The following is a 20,312-nucleotide window of genomic DNA, read 5'->3' as shown; positions in this document are numbered from 1 at the left end:
CCTTTAATTATCTTATTGACCAATATCAAATATAAAATTTCAAAAACAAAATTTATGATGATTATTATAAGAACGACGATAAATTATTTTTGCCGTCCATGAAAAGGCTCAGTAACACTGAACCTGCAGCAACTTTATTTCTATTTTGTGGTATTGCTTTGGAAGACCTTGACGGTTTCCCATTTTGATATTGTTTATTGAATTCATTATATATTATATATTTATATTACTTTATAGTGTCACGACTCGTGCTATAAAATTTGACATTAAAATTATACATTTCCGCTGACGAAATAAATTGCATTTTTCAAATTGTAAATATACATTAAACATTTAAATTGCATTTAGATACTCAACGAAAACGATGGGAGTGGGGTTAACTCCGAGGCATCATCCATTGTTACTGAGGCTAAGTATGTCATGGTTTTCTAATATACAAATGTATGAAGCATACTCAAACAGATAATTTTCAACTATGCACTTGAATTAGAATATAAAAACTTTATAACTCCAGATTCGATATCACGTTAGCTGAGATTTTATGTTTAAAATGTCTTTTAGTATAGCTAAAACTCGACGAAATCTACATGTACGTCTTTACTTTTCAGGCTAGTTCCATGTTCAGATAAAGGGTATGTAAAAGATTACTCTTGAATTTTGGAATTTCAAAGAAAAAAAAGACAGATTATATTAATTGTGAATATTCTATTTAAGTTAAATAACGAACAAATATATAATTTCTTCCATTATAAAGATATAACTTTTAATATCTCTTTAGTTTATTGATTTTGATGTCATTTTTTATTCTAATGAATGTAATATTTCAGAGAACTCAATACAAAGAAGGCCTCTTCGGCAGACATAAATGATGAAGATATATCAGAGGTTGGTGTTCTTAGGCTTTTTATGTGTACAATATTATCTGGTTAACAAAATGATAACATGATTCAGCTACTAATGGTCTAATATTTCAATTTATAGATTTGATGTAAAACCGAAACTGAAACTTATATAAGTTGTTAATAAAGTGTATCTAGAAAGTAGAGTCTGTGTAACGGAGTGACACATACTCGCACGAACGTACGCCTTGTATTTTGAATTATATGATTGTAATAGACATTAACTCGGACAACTTAAGGAAATAATATGTAAAACTGATGTATTATGTATGTGTTCGACTTCATGCAACAAATATCATTTTAGCTATCGAAATGGTAAAAAGTCAAACAGTAAAATACTCGTAAATGAGTTTATATCGTTAATTGTGTTGTGGAAGTAAACGATAGTTTCATTTTAGATGGCAGAGATACTTGTTTTGACATTATCAAAGGTTCCAGAGCGCCTTTGCTGCATTGTTGTATTTTGCACCCACTTAAATTATCAAGATATTTAAAAATTGTGTTTTAAATTTTCAAGGCGGCAACAGATGACACAATCCAAAAGGACGATGTCGCTGAAGTCGAGGGAGATGAGTATGTAGCCTTTAGTTACATTATTCAATTTAATACATTACATATCTTAAACTATATTTATCACGGCATTATATATGTATAAGATAAGTGCATTATAAACGGACCTGTATTTCTAATGTTAAACGGTTACCCATTTTAATGCTGCTTTTTATTGTTATCTATAAATTATTTCAAATTTATTTAGTCTAGCGATGTACAATAAATTTAAATTGCTTCTTTATACACTGTGATAAAACATTTAATTTGTTATAAAATGATACCAAAACATAATTTTGATCGACTAAAATACAAAATATGTTTCAAAATCGTTTCCACGGTATAAAAATCAATATAGTATGTCTTGTGATTTTATTGGGCGTTTATCATTTGAACAGAAATAAATTCTACAATTTTTGTATACTTAATAATATTGAACTTGATGTTTCATTTGTTTTTCAGGTAAACTCATTGTCCCGACGGCGTACACAACCTATACAAGCTTACAAATTAAGAAAACAAAAATAAACTAGCATATTCTACCATAGAGAAGACATTTTTATTGATGTAAAAATATACCAACATTTTTGTTAGGTAATGTTTCGCCTGAAATTTAAAACGAAAGAACATTATTCTTTACAAGCACGAAACGTCTGACATTAAAAGTTTAAGCTTATTGTGACATTTAACAAAGAAATTTATCAAAATCTACCAACAATTAACAGTGGCATTTTTGATGTGCACGTTTTATTCATTTGAGGCGTTATATCCTTTCAATGACAGTGCATGCACAAATTCGTATGTACAAATAATGTCTAGAGAGATATAAACATGACTGTACAATAAACAAATAATGTTTCGACACAACACACACATTGATAGTAGTGTCTATATTTATTATAATACTACTAGAGATGGAGGGGGAATTTAGAAGGGTATACCTGCTACCCAGTTACACATATCTGAAGGAGACTAAATAATTAGTCAGTGGTTTGCCTTCAGTTTAATTATGTTGAAAAGTGATGAAGTAAAAAAAACTATTCCTTACTAGATGAAGGAATGAATAGTTTACAATAACAAAATTGTTATGTTATTTACTAGTCAGTCAATGACAATGTTGTCTCGAAAGTGGTTATAGGGTACAGTGCTGTTATTTGCGCTCAAGCTGTGCAAATATACAAATTAAGTCGTGCCATATAACTGCTTCCGGAATGATAATGCGATATGCCTGGTATTATGATTTTCAGTAATAAAATAGAGAAAATAAGAATCCATAAAGCAAGTCGTTTTATGGACTTAGTACACTGTTTATTAAGTATTTAGAAATTTCATGTAAAAATGCAAAGAAAAATATGTAAAAATTGTTAATGTTTTACAACAGTAAGAAATTTAGAAAAAAATGCATTACGTACAATGAAAATTAATGTAGAAATATGCAAAGAAAAATATACATTATACAAAATGAGTATGTTTTACAATAAGATATTTAGAAAAAATAGCATATTTTATGTGACAATGTTGATACTTTTCTTTTGAAAATAAAGCGTGGATGTACTGTGATAATGTTTTATATATCTTAATTATTAAATGGTTGAGGGAATATGTTTTATTTATACTTTGTAAAAAATTGTTCCATACAAGTATTTATTATATAGTTATCTAAGTTGTTCATATGTAAATGTTAAGATTGTTTTTTTTTCTTTTCTTGTTTCTTTTTTTTTTATCATACAGAAAGGAAGCGCAAATGCTCATTTGTAAAATATTTCTTGTGAGTAAATGATTTCATTTTCACAACACATTGTTTTCTTCTGAAAAAATTGAGTTCAGTTTAAAGTGTATAAAGCTACATATTTGCTGTCTGTGGATTTGTAAAATTATTTTTGCTGTTGTTTTTTATTGTGATTTAATGATTACAGAATACATAGAATAAAAGAAATTGTCATTATATTTTATTGAAAGAGAGTGGGCATATGTGAAAATCATCGCCAGACTTACTAAAATAGCAGCAGAAATATTTTGTTCCGAAACATTTTATTCTGTTTAATACACTATTCATGTGTATGAAATTACGAAGAATTCTTGTTACAAATCTTTCAAAACCGACAATATGGTTATGAAAACAACTTTATTTTGATGCTGTTTTTTATTAAATATTTCATCAGGTAAAGCTTTATACACTTTAAAGTTGAAATTGATATAACGCGAGCAAAGGAATAAGTAACACGTGATATATTTCATAATATATTTCATAATAATATTTACATATTCATTTAAGAGCCATGCAAATGCTCACCATATCTTTCACTCATGATATATATAGCATTGTTTAACTCAAATGTTTAATTATTCCCAATATCCAATAAATGCATTATTTTTTTGCCTTTGGAAAGAAAACAAAATGCAAATCTAGCGTCCGTTGAAATGATTAACAGTTGCTATAAATTTTGAAAAAAAGAAATAAAATCTACATATTTTATCAAAATTAAACAAAAGAATAAAAGCAATCACAAAATAGTATTATGTTAAGACGTGGCTATCATTCTGTATCCATAAAAGAACTGGAGACAGCGTAAACCAGTAACATATCCAATAAGTTATCAATAAATATTCAACCATAGTACATAATCTGTACCTAAAAATGCAGATGAGGTAGCGTATTCGGAGTATCACGTTACTAAACACGTTTAATCATGTTCTATGCTCAAAAAGCACAAATTCTGTATCTAACAAGTAATTTGAGGTAGCGTATTCGGTAAATCTTGTAATAAGTCACATAAATCTCAGTTATATGCTCAAAAAAAGCAATAATTCAGTTTCTATAAAGTGATTTGAGGTAGCGTATCCGGTAAAACATGAAACATATCAAAAAATTTATAAATCGGCGTTCAAATAATAATAACAAATTAGAAAGCGTATTCGGTATATCACGTAACATATATCATAAACTATGCAAAAATGTTCAAATAAAGAAAATAATCTGTATATAAAAGGCATTTGAGGTAGCGTATTCGGTTAATCAAGTTGCAAAAAAAATCTAAACATTCTATGGTAAAAAACACAAATTATGCATCTAAAAAGACATTTGCGGTAGCGTATTCGGTAAATATCGTAAAAAGTCACATAAATGTTTACTCTATGCTCAAAAAAGCATAAATTCTGTATCTAAAAAGGCATTTTAGGTAGCGTACTCGGTAAATCAAGTTACAAAAACAATAAAATCATAATTATATGCTAAAAGAGAACAAACCCTGTACCTAAAAAGCCATTTGGGGTAGCGTATTCGGTAAATTTTGAAATCTTAATTCTATGCTCAAAAAAGCACAAATTTTGTTTCTAAAAAGACATTTAAGGTAGCGTTTTCAGTAAATTAAGTTAAAAAATACATTTAATTTTAATTATATGCTAAAAAGTACAAAGTCTTTATCTAAAAAGGCATTTGAGGAAGCGTATTCGGTAAATCTTGCCATAAGTCACATAAATCTCAAATCTCAGTTCTATGCTCATAAAAAGCAATAAAAAAGCAATAATTTGTTTCTTTAAAGTGATTTGAGGTAGCGTATTGGGTAAATCTTGAAACATATCAAATAAATCAATGTTCAAATATAACAAATTAAAAAGGTATTTGAGGTATATCACTAAACATGTATCATAAACTATAAAATAATGTTAAAACATAGCAAAAAATTTGTATGTAAAAGGTATTTGAGTTAGCGTATTTGGTAAATCTTGAAATCTTAATACAAGACTAAAAAAACACAAATTCTGTATGTAAAAAGGCATTTGAGGTAGCGGTTTCGGTTATCAAGTTACAAAAACAACAAGCAATTATCATAGTATTGCAAGCAATCCATAAGTCCCCTACCGGTTAGAACCCCAGCAACATTCTGAAGGGCCATTGGCCATTCACTTATGTCTTTATTTTAAGTAAATTTGTCGAAAAAGTTCTTTAAAAGTGATCACAGGAAACAGTTTTTATGTACAGACAGACAGACGGACTAAAGGACACTCTAAAAGTTTTTTTTTAAACATCCCTGTTATCAAAATATAACATTTAAAAAAAAATCTTAAAAAGGAGATAAGTCTTGAAATAAAGATGCAAGACGTCATACACGATAATAGTGTAACAAAGAACAATCAGTAATGAAGGTGTTGATAATTAATGTTTATTTTGAATTTGAAGTAAAAAAGAGTAAAAAAAAAACATTTTTTTTTCATGAAAATTCTAAGTTCAAGAGAGGAAAGTCTGATTATTTTTGTGCTAGAGTTGTGAACCTTGTCACATATGATGTGGTTGATGACTAGAAACTTATATTTAAAGTTTGAAGAAAATACCTTTAGAAATAAAGAACTTACAGTGAAAAATACGTAAAAACTAGAATCAGAAATCTTGAAATTCAGTCTATTTGTTGCCATAGCAACCATAATTTTAGGAAGAAATAATAATAATAACATAGGAAGAAAAGAACAAGATGTGCATAATCTCCAGACTGCCATCTACCCATATTTCAATTTTCATAAAAATATTTTCATTACTTTTTGAGTTATCACTTGATCCAGGTTATGTGTAAAATTTGCCATATTCTCAGTCTATTTGTTGCCATAGCAACCAGAATTTTTTAAGATAGGAAGAAAAGAAAAAGACATGCATTATCTCCATACTGCCATCTATCCATATGCCAAGTTTCATAAAAATATTTTCAGTTCTTTTTGCAGTATCACTGGATCCAGATTATGTCTAAAATTTGCCATATTTTCAGTCTATTTGTTGCCATAGCAACCAGAATTTTCAACGTAGGAAGAAAAAAAAACGTGCATAATCTCCATACTGCCATCTATCTATATGCCAAGTTTCATAAAAATATTTTCAGTACTTTGTGCAGTATCACTGGATCCAGATTATGTCTAAAATTTGCCATATTTTCAGTCTATTTGTTGCCATAGCAACCAGAATTTTCAACATAAGAAGAAAAGAGAAAGACGTGCATAATCTCCAATCTGCCATCTATCCATATTTCAAGTTTCATATAAATATTTTCAGTACTTTTTGCGTTATCGCGGGATCCAGTTTTGTGGACGGACGGACTGACGGACGGACAGACGGACGGACAGACGGACGGAGGGTAAACCTAAAGTCCCCTCCGGTAAACCGGTAGGGGACTAATAAAATCATAATTCTATGCTAAAAAGCACAAATTCTATATCTAAAAAGGCATTTGAGGTAGCATATAAGGTAAATCTTGAAATGTTAATTCTATTCTCAAAAAGCACAAATTCTGTATTTAAAAATGCATTTGTGGTAGCGTACTCGGTAAATCAAGTCACAAAAACAAGAAAAATCATAATTCTATGCTAAAAGAGCACAAATCCTGTACCTAAAAAGGAATTTGAGGTAGCGTATTCGGTAAATCTTGAAATCTTAATTCTATGCTCAAAAAAGCACAAATTTTGTTTCTAAAAGGCATTATTAAATGGTAGCGTACACAGTAAATCAAGTCACAAAAACAAGAAAATCATAATTCTATGCTAAAAGAGCACAAATCCTGTACCTAAATAGGAATTTGAGGTAGCGTATTCGGTAACTCTTGAAATCTTAATTCTATGATCAAAAAAGCACAAATTTTGTTTATAAAAAGACGTTTGAGGTAGCGTATTCAGTAGATTAAGTTTAAAATAAAACCATAAAATTTGAATTGTATGCTAAAAAGCACAAATTATGTATCTAAAAAGGCATTTGAGGTAGCATATTCGGTAAATTTCGCCGTAAGTCACATTAATCTCAAATCTCAGTTCTATGCTCAAAACAAGCAATAAAAAGCAATAATTCAGTTTCTATAAAGTGTTTTGAGCTAGCGTATTGGCTAAATCATGAAACATATCAAGTAAATCAGTGTTCAAATCTAACGAATTAAAAATGCATTTGAGGTAGCGTATTCAGTTAATTAAGTTAAAAAATACATTAAATTTTAGTTGTATGCTAAAAAGAACAAATTCTATATCTAAAACGGCATTTGAGGTAGCATATTCGATAAATCTCGCGATCAGTCGCATAAATCTCAAATCTCAGTTCTTTGCTCAAACACAAGCAATGAAAAGCAATAATTCAGTTTCTATAAAGTGTTTTGAGCTAGCGTATTGGCTAAATCATGAAACATATCAAGTAAATCAGTGTTCAAATCTAACGAATTAAAAATGCATTTGAGGTAGCGTATTCAGTTAATTAAGTTAAAAAATACATTAAATTTTAGTTGTATGCTAAAAACGTACAAATTCAGTTTCGTTTCTATAAAATGATTTGAGGTAGCGTATCCGGTAAAGCATGCATCCTAAATCAATGCTCAAATAAAGCTAGAAAATTATTGGATGAGCGAAAGAGGTAAATTATGTAACATATTTCATTCTCATAAATCAATATCAATTATCACAATGCCCTTCAAAAGTCGCCCCAAAAATATATAAATAGGATAACGGTTAATAATAAGCCTTATATAAATCTATACATTAATAACTAGTATTTCCATAAAACCAACGTAAATTATCACAATCTGATAAAAACGAACGGGAAAAATTATATGTCGCATGACATATGTGTTCACACAAATTTAACATTAAACAAACATAACTCAGCAGTTTGATAGAATAAACAGTCAATTAATACTACACAAAAGTTTTCATATTGTGTTTATATTCTTAAGATTAAATGAACCTGACATTAAAATAACAATTTAAATGCTAAATGATATCCTATCTTATGATGAGGAGTATAAAACTATAGCAAATTCATATATGTATGTTTGAAAACTGGTACACTTTTTTGTAATAATCCGGTTTTGCTGCGATAATTGGACCGCTTTTACATTTTGGTATCAAATTTTGGAGTGTACAAATCGTTGATACGTGATTTTTCTGAATTAATGTCCGAATTTATGGCATAAACCGTGTAGTTATGTGCATCGCTGTGCAACCCATTGCAATCCTGCAAAGAATAATTTAAAAACAAAATATAGCAAAGTGATCAAATAAAAAGCGGCTGTGCTTGAAATCATGGCTTCCAATTGCATTAAGCACTTTTTCGTTTATCAGTAAAGAAATGTTAATGTAAAAAAGAAACTTAATATTATTATTATCATAATAAAACAATAATATAAAACTAATACATGTAGTATTGAATAGTTACAGAAAAAAAACAGATGAAGTAAAATATACGGAAATCGTCTGTGTTTTTATTTTTTTTTATTTTTTTATTTATTTATTTTTAATTAAACCATGTATAAATATTGAAAATGATATGCTTAAGAAAATGCAGTTTAATATACATTTAAGCATCAAAAACGAATATATTTCGACATCAATTTAATCTACGAAAATTTTCATCAAGAATATGCTAGCAAGGATGTTTCAAACAGGGGTGATTTTGTTTTTTAGTTATACCATATCCCTTACTAATTCAACAAAGTTTTAAAGAAACACTGATCAAACAAAATGAACTATATGAAAAGTAAATAATTGAGCCGCGCTATGACAAAACCAACATATTGGGTTTGCGACCAGCATGGATCCAGACCAGCCTGCACATCCGCGCAGTCTGATCAGGATCCATGCTGTTCGCTATCAGTTTCTCTACTTGTTATAGGGTTTGTAAACAAACAGCATGGATCCTGATCAGACTGCGCGGATACGCAGGTTGGTCTGGACCCATGCTAGTCGCAAACCCATTATGTTGGTTTTGTCATGGCGCGGCTCATATATATTTTAACATTTACTACGTTATCATGAAGTGTTTAAGATACAAACCTGTTCCAATGTTAATCGTGCTATTATAAAATGTTATAATTTGTAATATGGATAAAAATAATAATTGAAAATCTATAACTGGTAAAAGAAAGAACAATTTTAGGCAAAATGATTCCGAATCATTCTAAGATTACGGATATTATTCAATCAATCCATCCATCCATCCATCAATTTATCAATCCCATTTTTAGGCTATATTTAAAATCCACGATTAAGAGAGACAACCTTCGTATAACAATGAAAAGAGGATAAAAATAACTAAAATCTAGTGTCTTATAAAGAAAATATTGTACAGCTGTTTATAACAAAGTTTAATGTATGTCAAATTTTAAATAATCAATAATCTAGGCTACAAGAAATAAATGATATAAAACATAAGAACACGGATAAAATGCAAGAAAAATAATGCTAACAACGGATAACGGATAATATCTATGTTATTGGTATAAAAGTTTTTAAACTAAAATATTGAATTTAAAAGATATCTACGGGCATATTGTAAACAAAAATTAAATGTACTGAAATGGTAAAATACCATTTTGAAACAAGTATTGTTTTCCCTACAATACTGTTCTCGGATCTCCATTTGTTTGGGAATTTTCCTGAAATAATGAATTACCTCCTGATTTCAAATACTTGTTTCGAAGAACAGCATGCAATATTATTTCTATCAACAAATACTAGTATAACAGGTTAAATATTTTGAAGCATGCACACAGAAATTCAAATTTTCCATTTCTTGTCACAGACTTAAAAGATACGGTATACTATGGTTTTTTTAAGAAAAGACCAACTTTTATCGACCCGTAATAGAGAACACAGCTTCCCATACATATTTTATATTCATTTTTTAAAATTAAAATTAGACATATTTAGTAAGAAATTCGTAGATTTCAATAAATTTCCGTAAATAGAATATTTTACTCAAGGATGTGAACACAATATCATGTCTTTAATATTATTATAATAATAGACATGTATCATTGTCACGAATGCTGACATCATATTAAAATGATAGAGACATCTCTGAACAATTCGTATAAATTATTTCAATGATAAAAATAATAAAATTTTATTTATTACCTTGTAATCTTCCGATCTGGTCATGATAGAAGAAAAGCTGACCATTTTGTGATAAAAGGGTGACAATAGCTTCGGGTCGACTGGCTTATTGCGTGTCCCACCTGAAAATGAATTGTAACGAAAAAAAACATACGTGTAGTTCTTAATCCTCTTATTGTACTAAAATGTTTAAATTAAGATTGAAAAAAAAGTTAAAAATTTAATCGGTTTTGTTATACAATATTTTTCTGGATAAAAAAGATCCTATGCAATGAACTTATTCATATTTTATAGAGATCTGTATACGTTTTCACAATACAATTCACGAAAACAATCACATAATTTTTATATTTAATTTATAGGCTTTGCATGGTGTCTTATTGGTCAAAGTGTAATATGCTTGAAATCAAGACACATGCTTCATTATATATTCTTGTTGGTTGTAGACGTTTGAAGAATTTGCGTCGTTTTCAGAACATGAAGTAAAACTAATATACATATATAACGTATAGCAATTATATGTATTGTACCTGTAATACAACTGACTGGAACAGCCACTAAAATCACCACACAAACAGCAAAAGCGCTGTACCAGAGATATGATAGACTGTAAAACATCTCTAACCGGCTATAAAAAGAGAAAAAAGCCGGGCTTCAAATAATGTGTTAAGCAAGCAGTTTTAAATTTTTTTTTATCTTATTTTATGTTTTAACATAAAATAAAAAAAGAAATTTAAAAACATATAAAATGAATAAAACGAAATAGTACCGACACAGAAAAGTATGTCGAGCAAAAATCAAAGTAAATATCAGTGAACGTACACTGCATGTATGCGGTCTAGCAACATTTGTTTCCTTGTGGACAAGAAAATGTTAGCTTAAGTTATCATTCATCAGTATTTTAGTTAGAGGATTTACTTTGAAAAATAGATCTATATAGGAATAGCTACAATAATTTTTTTTGTAAAATGATTAGTTTATTTACCTGATGCACATAATTATTATATGTCATACAAAAATGTTTAGCGATAACAATATTTTCATTATTTTAGTGAAATGCCAAACTTTATTGATTAAAGCAGATATACCTTAATGACTCCAGCTCTACTGGGCCTGTAGAATTGTCTATCATTGTTGTCATTGATGTCGTCACTACTGACGTCATTACTGACGTCATGTTTGTCATATTGCCGATGACGTTATCGGGTGCAGAGCATACCGGCGGTGGAGGCCTATTGTCATTTGCCATCATAATTGAACCGACAGACAGCCATGATGACATAGCTAATCCAACAAGAAGCCCACTGACAGCTCCCTTAAAAAAACATGACATTGTCTGTTGTACACTTGACTTTCCAAATAGATCTACTAGTATTTCATAGATAGATTTATTTTGGTATAGAATAGAGAATCTACATGGACATTTAAAACAATAAGTAAAGATAAATAATAAATAAATAAGTCATGACATACACACAACACCAAGAAAAGCACAACAGTGAGACTCTTATTTCTATTGTGGTCCCTTGATTTCCATTGTGGTCCTCTTACAAAACGGTATAAAATTACTATCTGTATGTATTTATACAAATGTTGTTCTAGATCTATATCTAGTTACTGTTATGAATAGATAGATAGATGTACATGTATGTAAACAAACAACAAAAATACTAATGAAGAAATGTGTATTTGTATATTTCAAAGACATAAACAGTTTAAATGGAAGATGAATCAAGACAAAAACCACTGCGGTATACCGTACCCCGGATATTGCTCGATATTATGAGGACTTTCATCCCATTTCGCGACTTTGAACGAGGAAAGAAGGTATGTTTAGTGACGATATTTAGTCATTTTGAATCGGTTTGATATAAATTTTGTAGAAAAACAAATACTACGATAATTTCTCTAGTTACTGAAACCCCAAAAATGTTGAGAAATAGCTTTGAAATGTAATTAGGAGGTAAAATTCGTCTCTTTGCTCACATGATAAATGAGCTCGGATCAATCAAATTTGATGTTTTTGTGCATATACTTCTTTAAAAGAAAAACTTGAATCGAGTGAAATGTGATAATGATGATAATGTTTATGTTGTAAATGTTCAATCAACAATAGAACCTCAGATGACAGTGCATTTTGAGAATAAATACACATGTCAGTGTACCGAGTATTGCGTTGGAGTTGCCCGCCGGTGTCACGAGTATTGCTTTTAGTGTAACGAGTATTGGTTATCAATGAAGAGTAAATGCAAGTAGTAAACACAAAGTATTTACCACATTTAATTTTAAATATTTCTTACTGTGTATACTTATTTACACTATATGTGCAGAATATGCAGAATTCGGAGGTACTTTACTGGAAACATCTGCGAATAATCCATATTTTCATTCCTGCTCGTGAAAAATCTCAGCCGAACGAACTCAGCAATTTTCTGTGTTTAAAATGTTCTCGTTGCTATCGAAGGGTCAACCTTTCCAGAATTTGTTAATAATTATTGCATATCTTACTTTAATTAAATAGTAAAAAATGCATCCAAAGTGCATTAATACTGCCTCAAGATTGCCAATATTAGACGGTATTGAGCAAGTGTGCCAATATCTAATATCAACCGACTTCCTACTATGCCAAAAATCCATATAAAGGTAACTTTCGGGCATTTTGTACCTGCACTCTAGCAACGGCAGACCGTCTGCACGTGAATTTTTGTTACGCCATTAGCAATGAGTTACCGTATGACTGCCGAGCGGGTACAGCTCAAAAAACCGAATAATAGATTTTGATAAGATTATGATAAAGGGCAGCAGATGCAATAAAAAGGTTATGTTCCTTATAACCTTTTACCTCATGAAGGTTTTACTCCCCCACCCCTTTTGAGGCCTCAAATAGTGTAAAACATGCGCTATTTAGGCCCCAAACACGGTTTTTTCGTTTGAGAAATGTTGTTCAAAAGAGTGATCACTTTTTCGGCGCCACCCCCATTAAAAAGGTACATCAAGGGGGTTACGTAGGCGGGGGGGATGTGCCCCCTTATGTTTGGGGGTTTGAAGCGGGGCAGTAGCCCCTCTAATCGCCGAGAAGACTTGGGACTTGTGGGGGCTAAATGGCCTCAGGTCGATTTAAAGGTACCGTGTAATAAACGCCGAAAACCTAAGACTTTAAATCAATCAATTGAGAAGTTGGTGCACCTTGAAATCAGTTTTGATGGGAAAAAACAACGCAAAATAGAGTTTTTTGGCAATTTTGAGACGCCCCCCCCCCCCACCCTGTTGCCATGATAATTGGAAATTTAAAATTGAGCATGCTATTCCACAGGCTATGGTCCAGCTAACATTTGTGCCCCGTTTGATTTTGATCAGTATTGAAACATTTTTATAGTTTCATAGCAGTTTGAACTTGTAACAAGAGGCTTGAAAACAGCCATTTTTCGCATTATGCTCATGCAGTAAAAGGTTAAGACGATACCGGCATGCTTGGACGGCATTAGCCCTGGGGCCAATATTTTATTAATTTCGTCGATATGTTTCTTAAGGCAAACTTGCCCTGTAAAACCTTTTATTAATGTCATCTAAATATGTTTTTTTTATTCTTGTCCATTTCAGAGATGGGTCTCCTTGATCAAAGTGTCTTGAGACATGTATTTAAAGTTTTTTATCGTAAGTTTTGATGGTTCTACCCTGCTTCCGACCCCGCGCACACTTTATTTCATCCATAGTGTGATTTTCAACCAAATTGGAAATTAAATCTCTGTATTTGCCCGTAGGAAAAGAACTGTAATAACACTGAAAATGCACTGTTGAATCTGAAATATTTGAATAAATATCATATTAACAAGTACATTATCAGAAAATGAAATAAAATCGATAAACAGACGTAAAAATTAATCAAAAATATCGAGTTTCCATACTAATGTGTTCATTCTGTTTTTGCAATACTCTGTACACTAAAGTTGGGCTATTTTGCAATACTCTGTACACTTAAAATCAATACTCGGTACACTGTCTTGTATCTTTTTTGGCCTGTATCTTTTTGTACTTTCACACTTTTTGCCTGAAATTTGGACAAGGCATACTTGGATTGTGAATAAAAAAATTGCTCGATTCAATTTTTTTTTATATTGGTAATATAATAATTTCTAACGATTCTACAGTATCGCGGTCAGTATTTCTAGTGAGCAGCGGATCGTTTAGGGGTAGTTTAATCAGTTTTACAAATAGCTGTAATATTTTTACGTCTTTTAGAGCTACAAACATACCTCTAGATATATAAAACTCGTTTAGACAAATGAAATAGCCATTAGTTTGGAAAATATCGTCGCTGAACTTACCTTCGTTCCCCGTTCAATGTCGCGAAATGGGATGAAAGTCCTCATAATATCGAGCAATATCCGGGGTACGGTATACCGCAGTGAAAACGTTTAGTGAAAACAAATATTCTTTCTGCGTTTATCGTCTTGAGGGAATATTTATCATTTAATTAATTAATGTTACTTGCAAAATTAACTTGTTTCATATTCTACAAAGTATCTTTTCAAAGAACATAGAATAATAGGAACAAAGTACGGTTTCGAACATACCCATTCATTGACCATTGGTATAAACATGGCGCACACAAACACACCGAGCAATGGACCTCCAATCATACCATAAATACTAAGAGCAACTTGTAGAATTAAATCCCCAAACAGCTCAGCAATAAAAGCTAGACCTATTGTTACACCGCCACTGATAATTGCTGTGGAATACATTTAAGATATTAATTATTGATAATGAAAACAAAGCATTAATTGTATAATTTGAAAGTCTTGATTTAGACAAACGTTTCCTTCCCAAGAAATAACTCCCTTTTCAAAACGTTCATGGAAGTGCTATAACCTAAGTATTACGATTGTACAATTGGATAAAGCATAATTTGAACGAAACTTATCTTCCCAAGACATAACTCTCCTCAATAAAGTACTATAACCCTTGACATTTTTAATATATGAAGTATTAGAGTTGAAAAAAGCATTAGTTGTATAATTTAAATGTCTTGATTTAGACGAAGATTTCCTTCCAAACAAATGACTTTTTTTTTCGTTTCTTTTTTTTTTAAATCGTTCTTTGAACTCATTGAGTACTATAATCATTATATTGTTAATACTTGAATACCTATCTAATTTTATTCCGAAAAAAGAAGTAAAACAAAATATCATGTTGTCATTAATTTGATAGATAAAGTTCACTAAAGCAATGGTTAAAATAAACGTGCAATATTAATATGCAAAATTGCATCATTATTCAACAGAAATAATTACAACTCTACGGTGTAGTTTATGTCTAAAAGTTTTCGGAAATTCAAGTCGGAATGATTTGGACTTACCTATAAATTTGGAGACTATAGTTGCTTTAGGTTCTTTGAGAGTTTTTCCTTTTATAGCCAGATATGCAGGTTGGACGATATCTGCCATGAATACCAAGGCTATTGCATTTATACCGGACGAAACCGTACTGTAAAACAATGTGCATATAAATACATATGTAACTCTTGTCGTTTAATTTGTACGAAAAAAAAATGAAAATTCGTTTGAATAAAAATGAAATTTCACTGTTACAAGCAATGAAACTGACATATTTGGCATTACGTTTCGACCTAATAGTTTATATTTATTTATTAAAAAGCAAAATGTTGGAATTAGGCGTTGTGCTTAATTGGTAACAATTTGAAAAAAAATACTAGAGCTATTTTAATCAAATAATTTGGAAATATTTTAAACAGTTTAATATCACAGAGCTTGATAGTATTCACATCTTTATTTTGATTGCACGTCGAGTCTTAATATTACAAAAAAGGATAGTGCATACACAAAACTAGTAGGTTTTTCATATTTTTTTTTCAACTTGTTCCGACTTTGTCGTGTGTTCCTCTGGTATTAGTTATCTAATATTATAAATACAATGGAAATGTTATAGTAACTTAAATTTTAGTTTACACGATATTTAGTGTGTTCAGTTCATATGAAGTAATTTTCTTTATTCTCAAAAAGACTTTATCAAAAGATCATACCTCAGAGATGCGCTGAATATACAGGCCAGAAGAACTCCAGGTAAGCCTGGGAAGTCCCCTAATACATCTATTACCAGCCATGGTATTAACTGAAATCAGAAATACATTCAAAACTAACTTTAACTCTTAGCTTGCTGAAACCAAAAGCAATAAGCCTTTGTCGCCAGTATAGAGCCAGGGCTGCCTGCACGTCCCAGACGTCTGACTAGACTCTATAGTACTGGCTGACTAACTTTAGATGTTCCTGATAAATCTAAATTGATAATAGACAGTTCCAGTGGAAGCTGGACAAGTCCATTAAAAAAAAATTCAGCAGGTTAAGGGTTAACAATTTAAAATTTAATTTTAATGAGAACGAAATTCTTTTACATATCATTAAATATATGTGTCAATGTATTACATTCTTTTTCGACTCAATAAAAGCTATATAGGACGGTCCAGCACCTAATTATTCTGAATCGACGTTACATGCGTTATACACTTTATTGCGTTAATATATTACGCTATTTGTTACCGTTACAATGTTAGCGCACCAATTAAAAAAAATTACTGTCCTTATTTTGAGTATGTTATAAAAATTAATTATATATTCGTATAGGTCCATCGAAAGAAAATTGAACTCGTACTATGCTCGCCTTAGGGAGCTCAAATAATACAATTTTATCGAATTCGTTATTGAACCTACACACATTCTAAATCAGTAATATTCTTAAACTTAACAACTACTTGGAGTTCTAAATCTTTATGTGTCCATACCTGGTCGGGAAGCGATATAGTGCAGTCTGAGATAGGATCAACTGGATATTTGGCAAATAAAAGTAGTCCGGCATACACAAACAGCGTTGTCACTATAACTCCGGCGGGCAACTGTAGATACAGGGCGCTACAAAAGAGGTATCGGCCGTGAAAGAACCCCCCAAACAATCTAATCATGTGCTGGCATGACAAAAATGTAACACATAAACAAATGAAACAATGTCAACTAACTGAAAGAGGGAAAATCCCCAAAAGTAGGAACGAAAAAATATATTTCACACCCCTATCGCCGGTTCACACATATTTAAATATTCAGAGAGGAACAAGAATGTCATTATAGCTACACTGAAGTAAAGTACGTCGCAACTTTAAAAAGAAAAGCAATGGAACAGATAACGTGAAAACCAATAACTACATGAAGCAGATTAACTATATTTTATTGCAATATTTATTTAAAAAAAAAACACTTTATTTTGACCTACATTTGAGCTTTCTTGATTGACTCCATACTGAGGTATCTTTGTACCATGGCCTGGTTCCCGGCATAGACAGTTAATGTAGTTATTCCTCCGCCTATCACTAACGTCCAAAACGTATGCCTCTCTAAAGGGCTGGGATCAAAACTGTAATAAAAATGATGTATACTACAATATCGCTTTACTATTTTATAAGAAAACTGGACGTCCATTTGATATTATAATGAATTCGAAATTATATGGAATGTATTACACATTTTAGGCAAGAAAAACATAAGATATGAAAAGTGAACGATTCCATTCAATTTAGAACTAATGAATACTTAGTAATAAAAAAATACTTTTTACCATAATTTTATTACCAGTGAACAAACATAAAAATTATATTTAATTAGAAAAAATAAACCACTGAACTTCCAGTATTTCACAGATTTCTTTGTCTCAAACATAGTTTCATTGTCTTATAGATATACATAGCTAGTTTTCATGAGAAGATGAGCATATTGGTAGAGCCCGTTGTCCATACATCATATGACATCTTCCGAAATTGTATAGGCAAACTTAAGTTTAAAGTACAAACGTACATGTTAATGTAAGTATGTTTTAAAAATTGTATCCCTTACTTAACTAAGTTGAAAGTAAACGTTGGCATCTTTTGAAATCGTATCTCTTACTAGACTCTAAGTTGAAAGTAAATGTTGATATAGTTTGCAAAATTGTATTTCTTACTTAACTATATCCAGTCTACCCCCGTCTTTAGCTGTTTCCCATATTTTATTGAATCCGCCGACCTCCTCTGATCCTTGCACTAGAACGGCAATTATTCCACCCATAATAATCACCATTTGGAACGTATCGGTCCACATCACTGCTTTAAGACCGCCCTAAAATAAGATAAATACAAGTGTACATTTTGCTGGTAATACGCATGTGGGGATTCTGTAAAACTTTACGTTGATGGCAAAGAATGCATAGATCCCTACATGACCCTAATCTCTTTTTTATTTGAATTATCAGATTTTGGGGTTATAATAAGAATTTCACTACATAATTCTTAACAAAAAAGAACACATGTATATGTTTGCGGTTAAATCTATAGTTATACAAATAAAAGGTCGGAGTAAGGATCTATCAATTTATCTAACAAACAGATATGAGATGAACAATCTTGAAACTGTACTAGCATAAGTTATGATTGTAAGATAAGCACTATCTTGATATGAATATTGCCATGGAGATTGCGGTTCCCTCTCTATGAACGTCATTAGCAAGTCCGTACTTTAGAGAATGGTAAGGAACAGGGCAATCAAATGACAAAATACTGCTGTTGGGATTTTGGTGGAAAAAATGCATTGTTTATGGTGTAAACTCTTAATATGTCATCAAATGCAAATTATTCATCTTTTATGAATCTATTTTACTAGAAGTGTGTATTATGTATAATGCACTGCAGACACTGCCTATATCGTTGTATTAGACGAATAAGTATAAAGATATAGCATTTTTGATTGATTGGATTTAACGTCACACCGACACAGTATATGTCATATGACGACGTTCCAGCTTTACTGGTAGAGGAAGACCTTAGGTGCCTTTCCATGCATTTTTTAAGGCACAAACGGGCACCTGAGTAGAACCATCAACGTTCCATAAGCTAGCTGGATAGCTTCCTCATATGAAAGTCTCCAAAGTCCCTGTCGGGATTTGGACCCACAGCGGTGAGGGGTAAGTAATTTGAAGACATCGACCTTAACCACTCGAGCACGGACGCCCCATTTAGCTTTGGAATAACAGCAACAAAGCTATTTTAGGAATTTTAAACAACTTTTGTATGTAAAGCATCATTATCATAATTATCGTATTAAAGTAATTTATTTAAAAATATTATTCTTACGATAGCCGTGTAGAATGTACAGATGGCACCGATCACAAGGATGGAAATCAGCATGTCGATGTTCATTACTGGAAACAATCACATTAAGATAAAAGATAAAGCAAACTTGCACGAACGATAGTGGCAATTATAGAACTGTGGAAAAATAAATCGTATCTTATTAACCCTTGAACTTCTGTACATGAAAAAAATGGAAAAAAAAAAAACATGCCTAGAGATTTGACGTCAGGTTTAACATGACATTTATTTTAAATTTTTAATGATTTTCCTATTTTATTTAATAAAAATGAAATATTCAAATTTGGTGGGTTAGACTATAGCTGCAATAATGACTTTGCTAAACTACCAAGTATTATGAGCAGGCACGTTTATTGATCTCATTTTGAAAACGTAAACCCATGGAATTAATTATATTACATTACATTTATCAATAAAATGCATTGACTTATCATTTTACTAATCACATTACACTACTATGGTATGGCTGGTGAGCAAGTTTGTACAATATGTGTAGATATTTATCATTGAAAAGGATTTTTCATTACATTACAACATTACATTAATCAATAAGTTACATTTATAAATCATTCAATTAATCACATTACACTACTATGGTATAGCTAATGAGCGAATTTGTATACAAAAATGTTAAGATCTTTATCATTTGAAAGCAATTTTTACTGCGCAAAATTAGATATTAAAATTAAAATGAAATTATCTTCAAGGATAATGGAATGATAATTAAATGAGTGCGTGTGTCAAAGGTATAATCTCACCTTGATTCAGAGCAATTGCAGGTGCAAAGAGTCCCATTGACATACTTAGTGTCTGCAAGAAAATTA

The 20,312-nt window shown here is 30.9% G+C and overlaps 1 protein-coding gene and 1 long non-coding RNA gene across 2 annotated transcripts; one reads left to right on the top strand and one right to left on the bottom strand.

Annotated features, from left to right (window-relative positions):
• Positions 1 to 346: 346 nt before the first annotated feature.
• LOC132716071 (uncharacterized) lies at positions 347 to 2,067 on the top strand. The gene is made up of 5 exons (XR_009623766.1): positions 347 to 413; positions 609 to 632; positions 828 to 885; positions 1,417 to 1,472; positions 1,911 to 2,067. It is a non-coding gene; the product is annotated as an uncharacterized LOC132716071 (long non-coding RNA).
• An 8,406-nt stretch (positions 2,068 to 10,473) lies between these two features.
• LOC132716077 (sodium-coupled monocarboxylate transporter 1-like) lies at positions 10,474 to 20,293 on the bottom strand. Its single transcript, XM_060699234.1, has 11 exons — positions 20,247 to 20,293; positions 19,471 to 19,538; positions 18,306 to 18,460; positions 17,583 to 17,723; positions 17,101 to 17,227; positions 16,345 to 16,433; positions 15,661 to 15,788; positions 14,876 to 15,033; positions 11,390 to 11,616; positions 10,832 to 10,929; positions 10,474 to 10,481 (listed from the first exon to the last, which is right to left on the bottom strand). The coding sequence occupies exons 1-11, from the start codon at positions 20,287 to 20,289 to the stop codon at positions 10,474 to 10,476; spliced, it is 1,242 nt and encodes a 413-aa protein (XP_060555217.1). The 5' UTR covers positions 20,290 to 20,293.
• Between the last annotated feature and the right edge of the window lie 19 nt (positions 20,294 to 20,312).

Source organism: Ruditapes philippinarum, unplaced genomic scaffold (genome assembly GCF_026571515.1).
Source record: "Ruditapes philippinarum isolate M1 unplaced genomic scaffold, ASM2657151v2 ctg597_1_1_1_1, whole genome shotgun sequence".
Lineage (NCBI taxonomy): Eukaryota > Metazoa > Mollusca > Bivalvia > Venerida > Veneridae > Ruditapes > Ruditapes philippinarum.
Note: the sequence above shows the minus strand (reverse complement) of the source record. Positions and strands in the feature narration are given on the sequence as shown.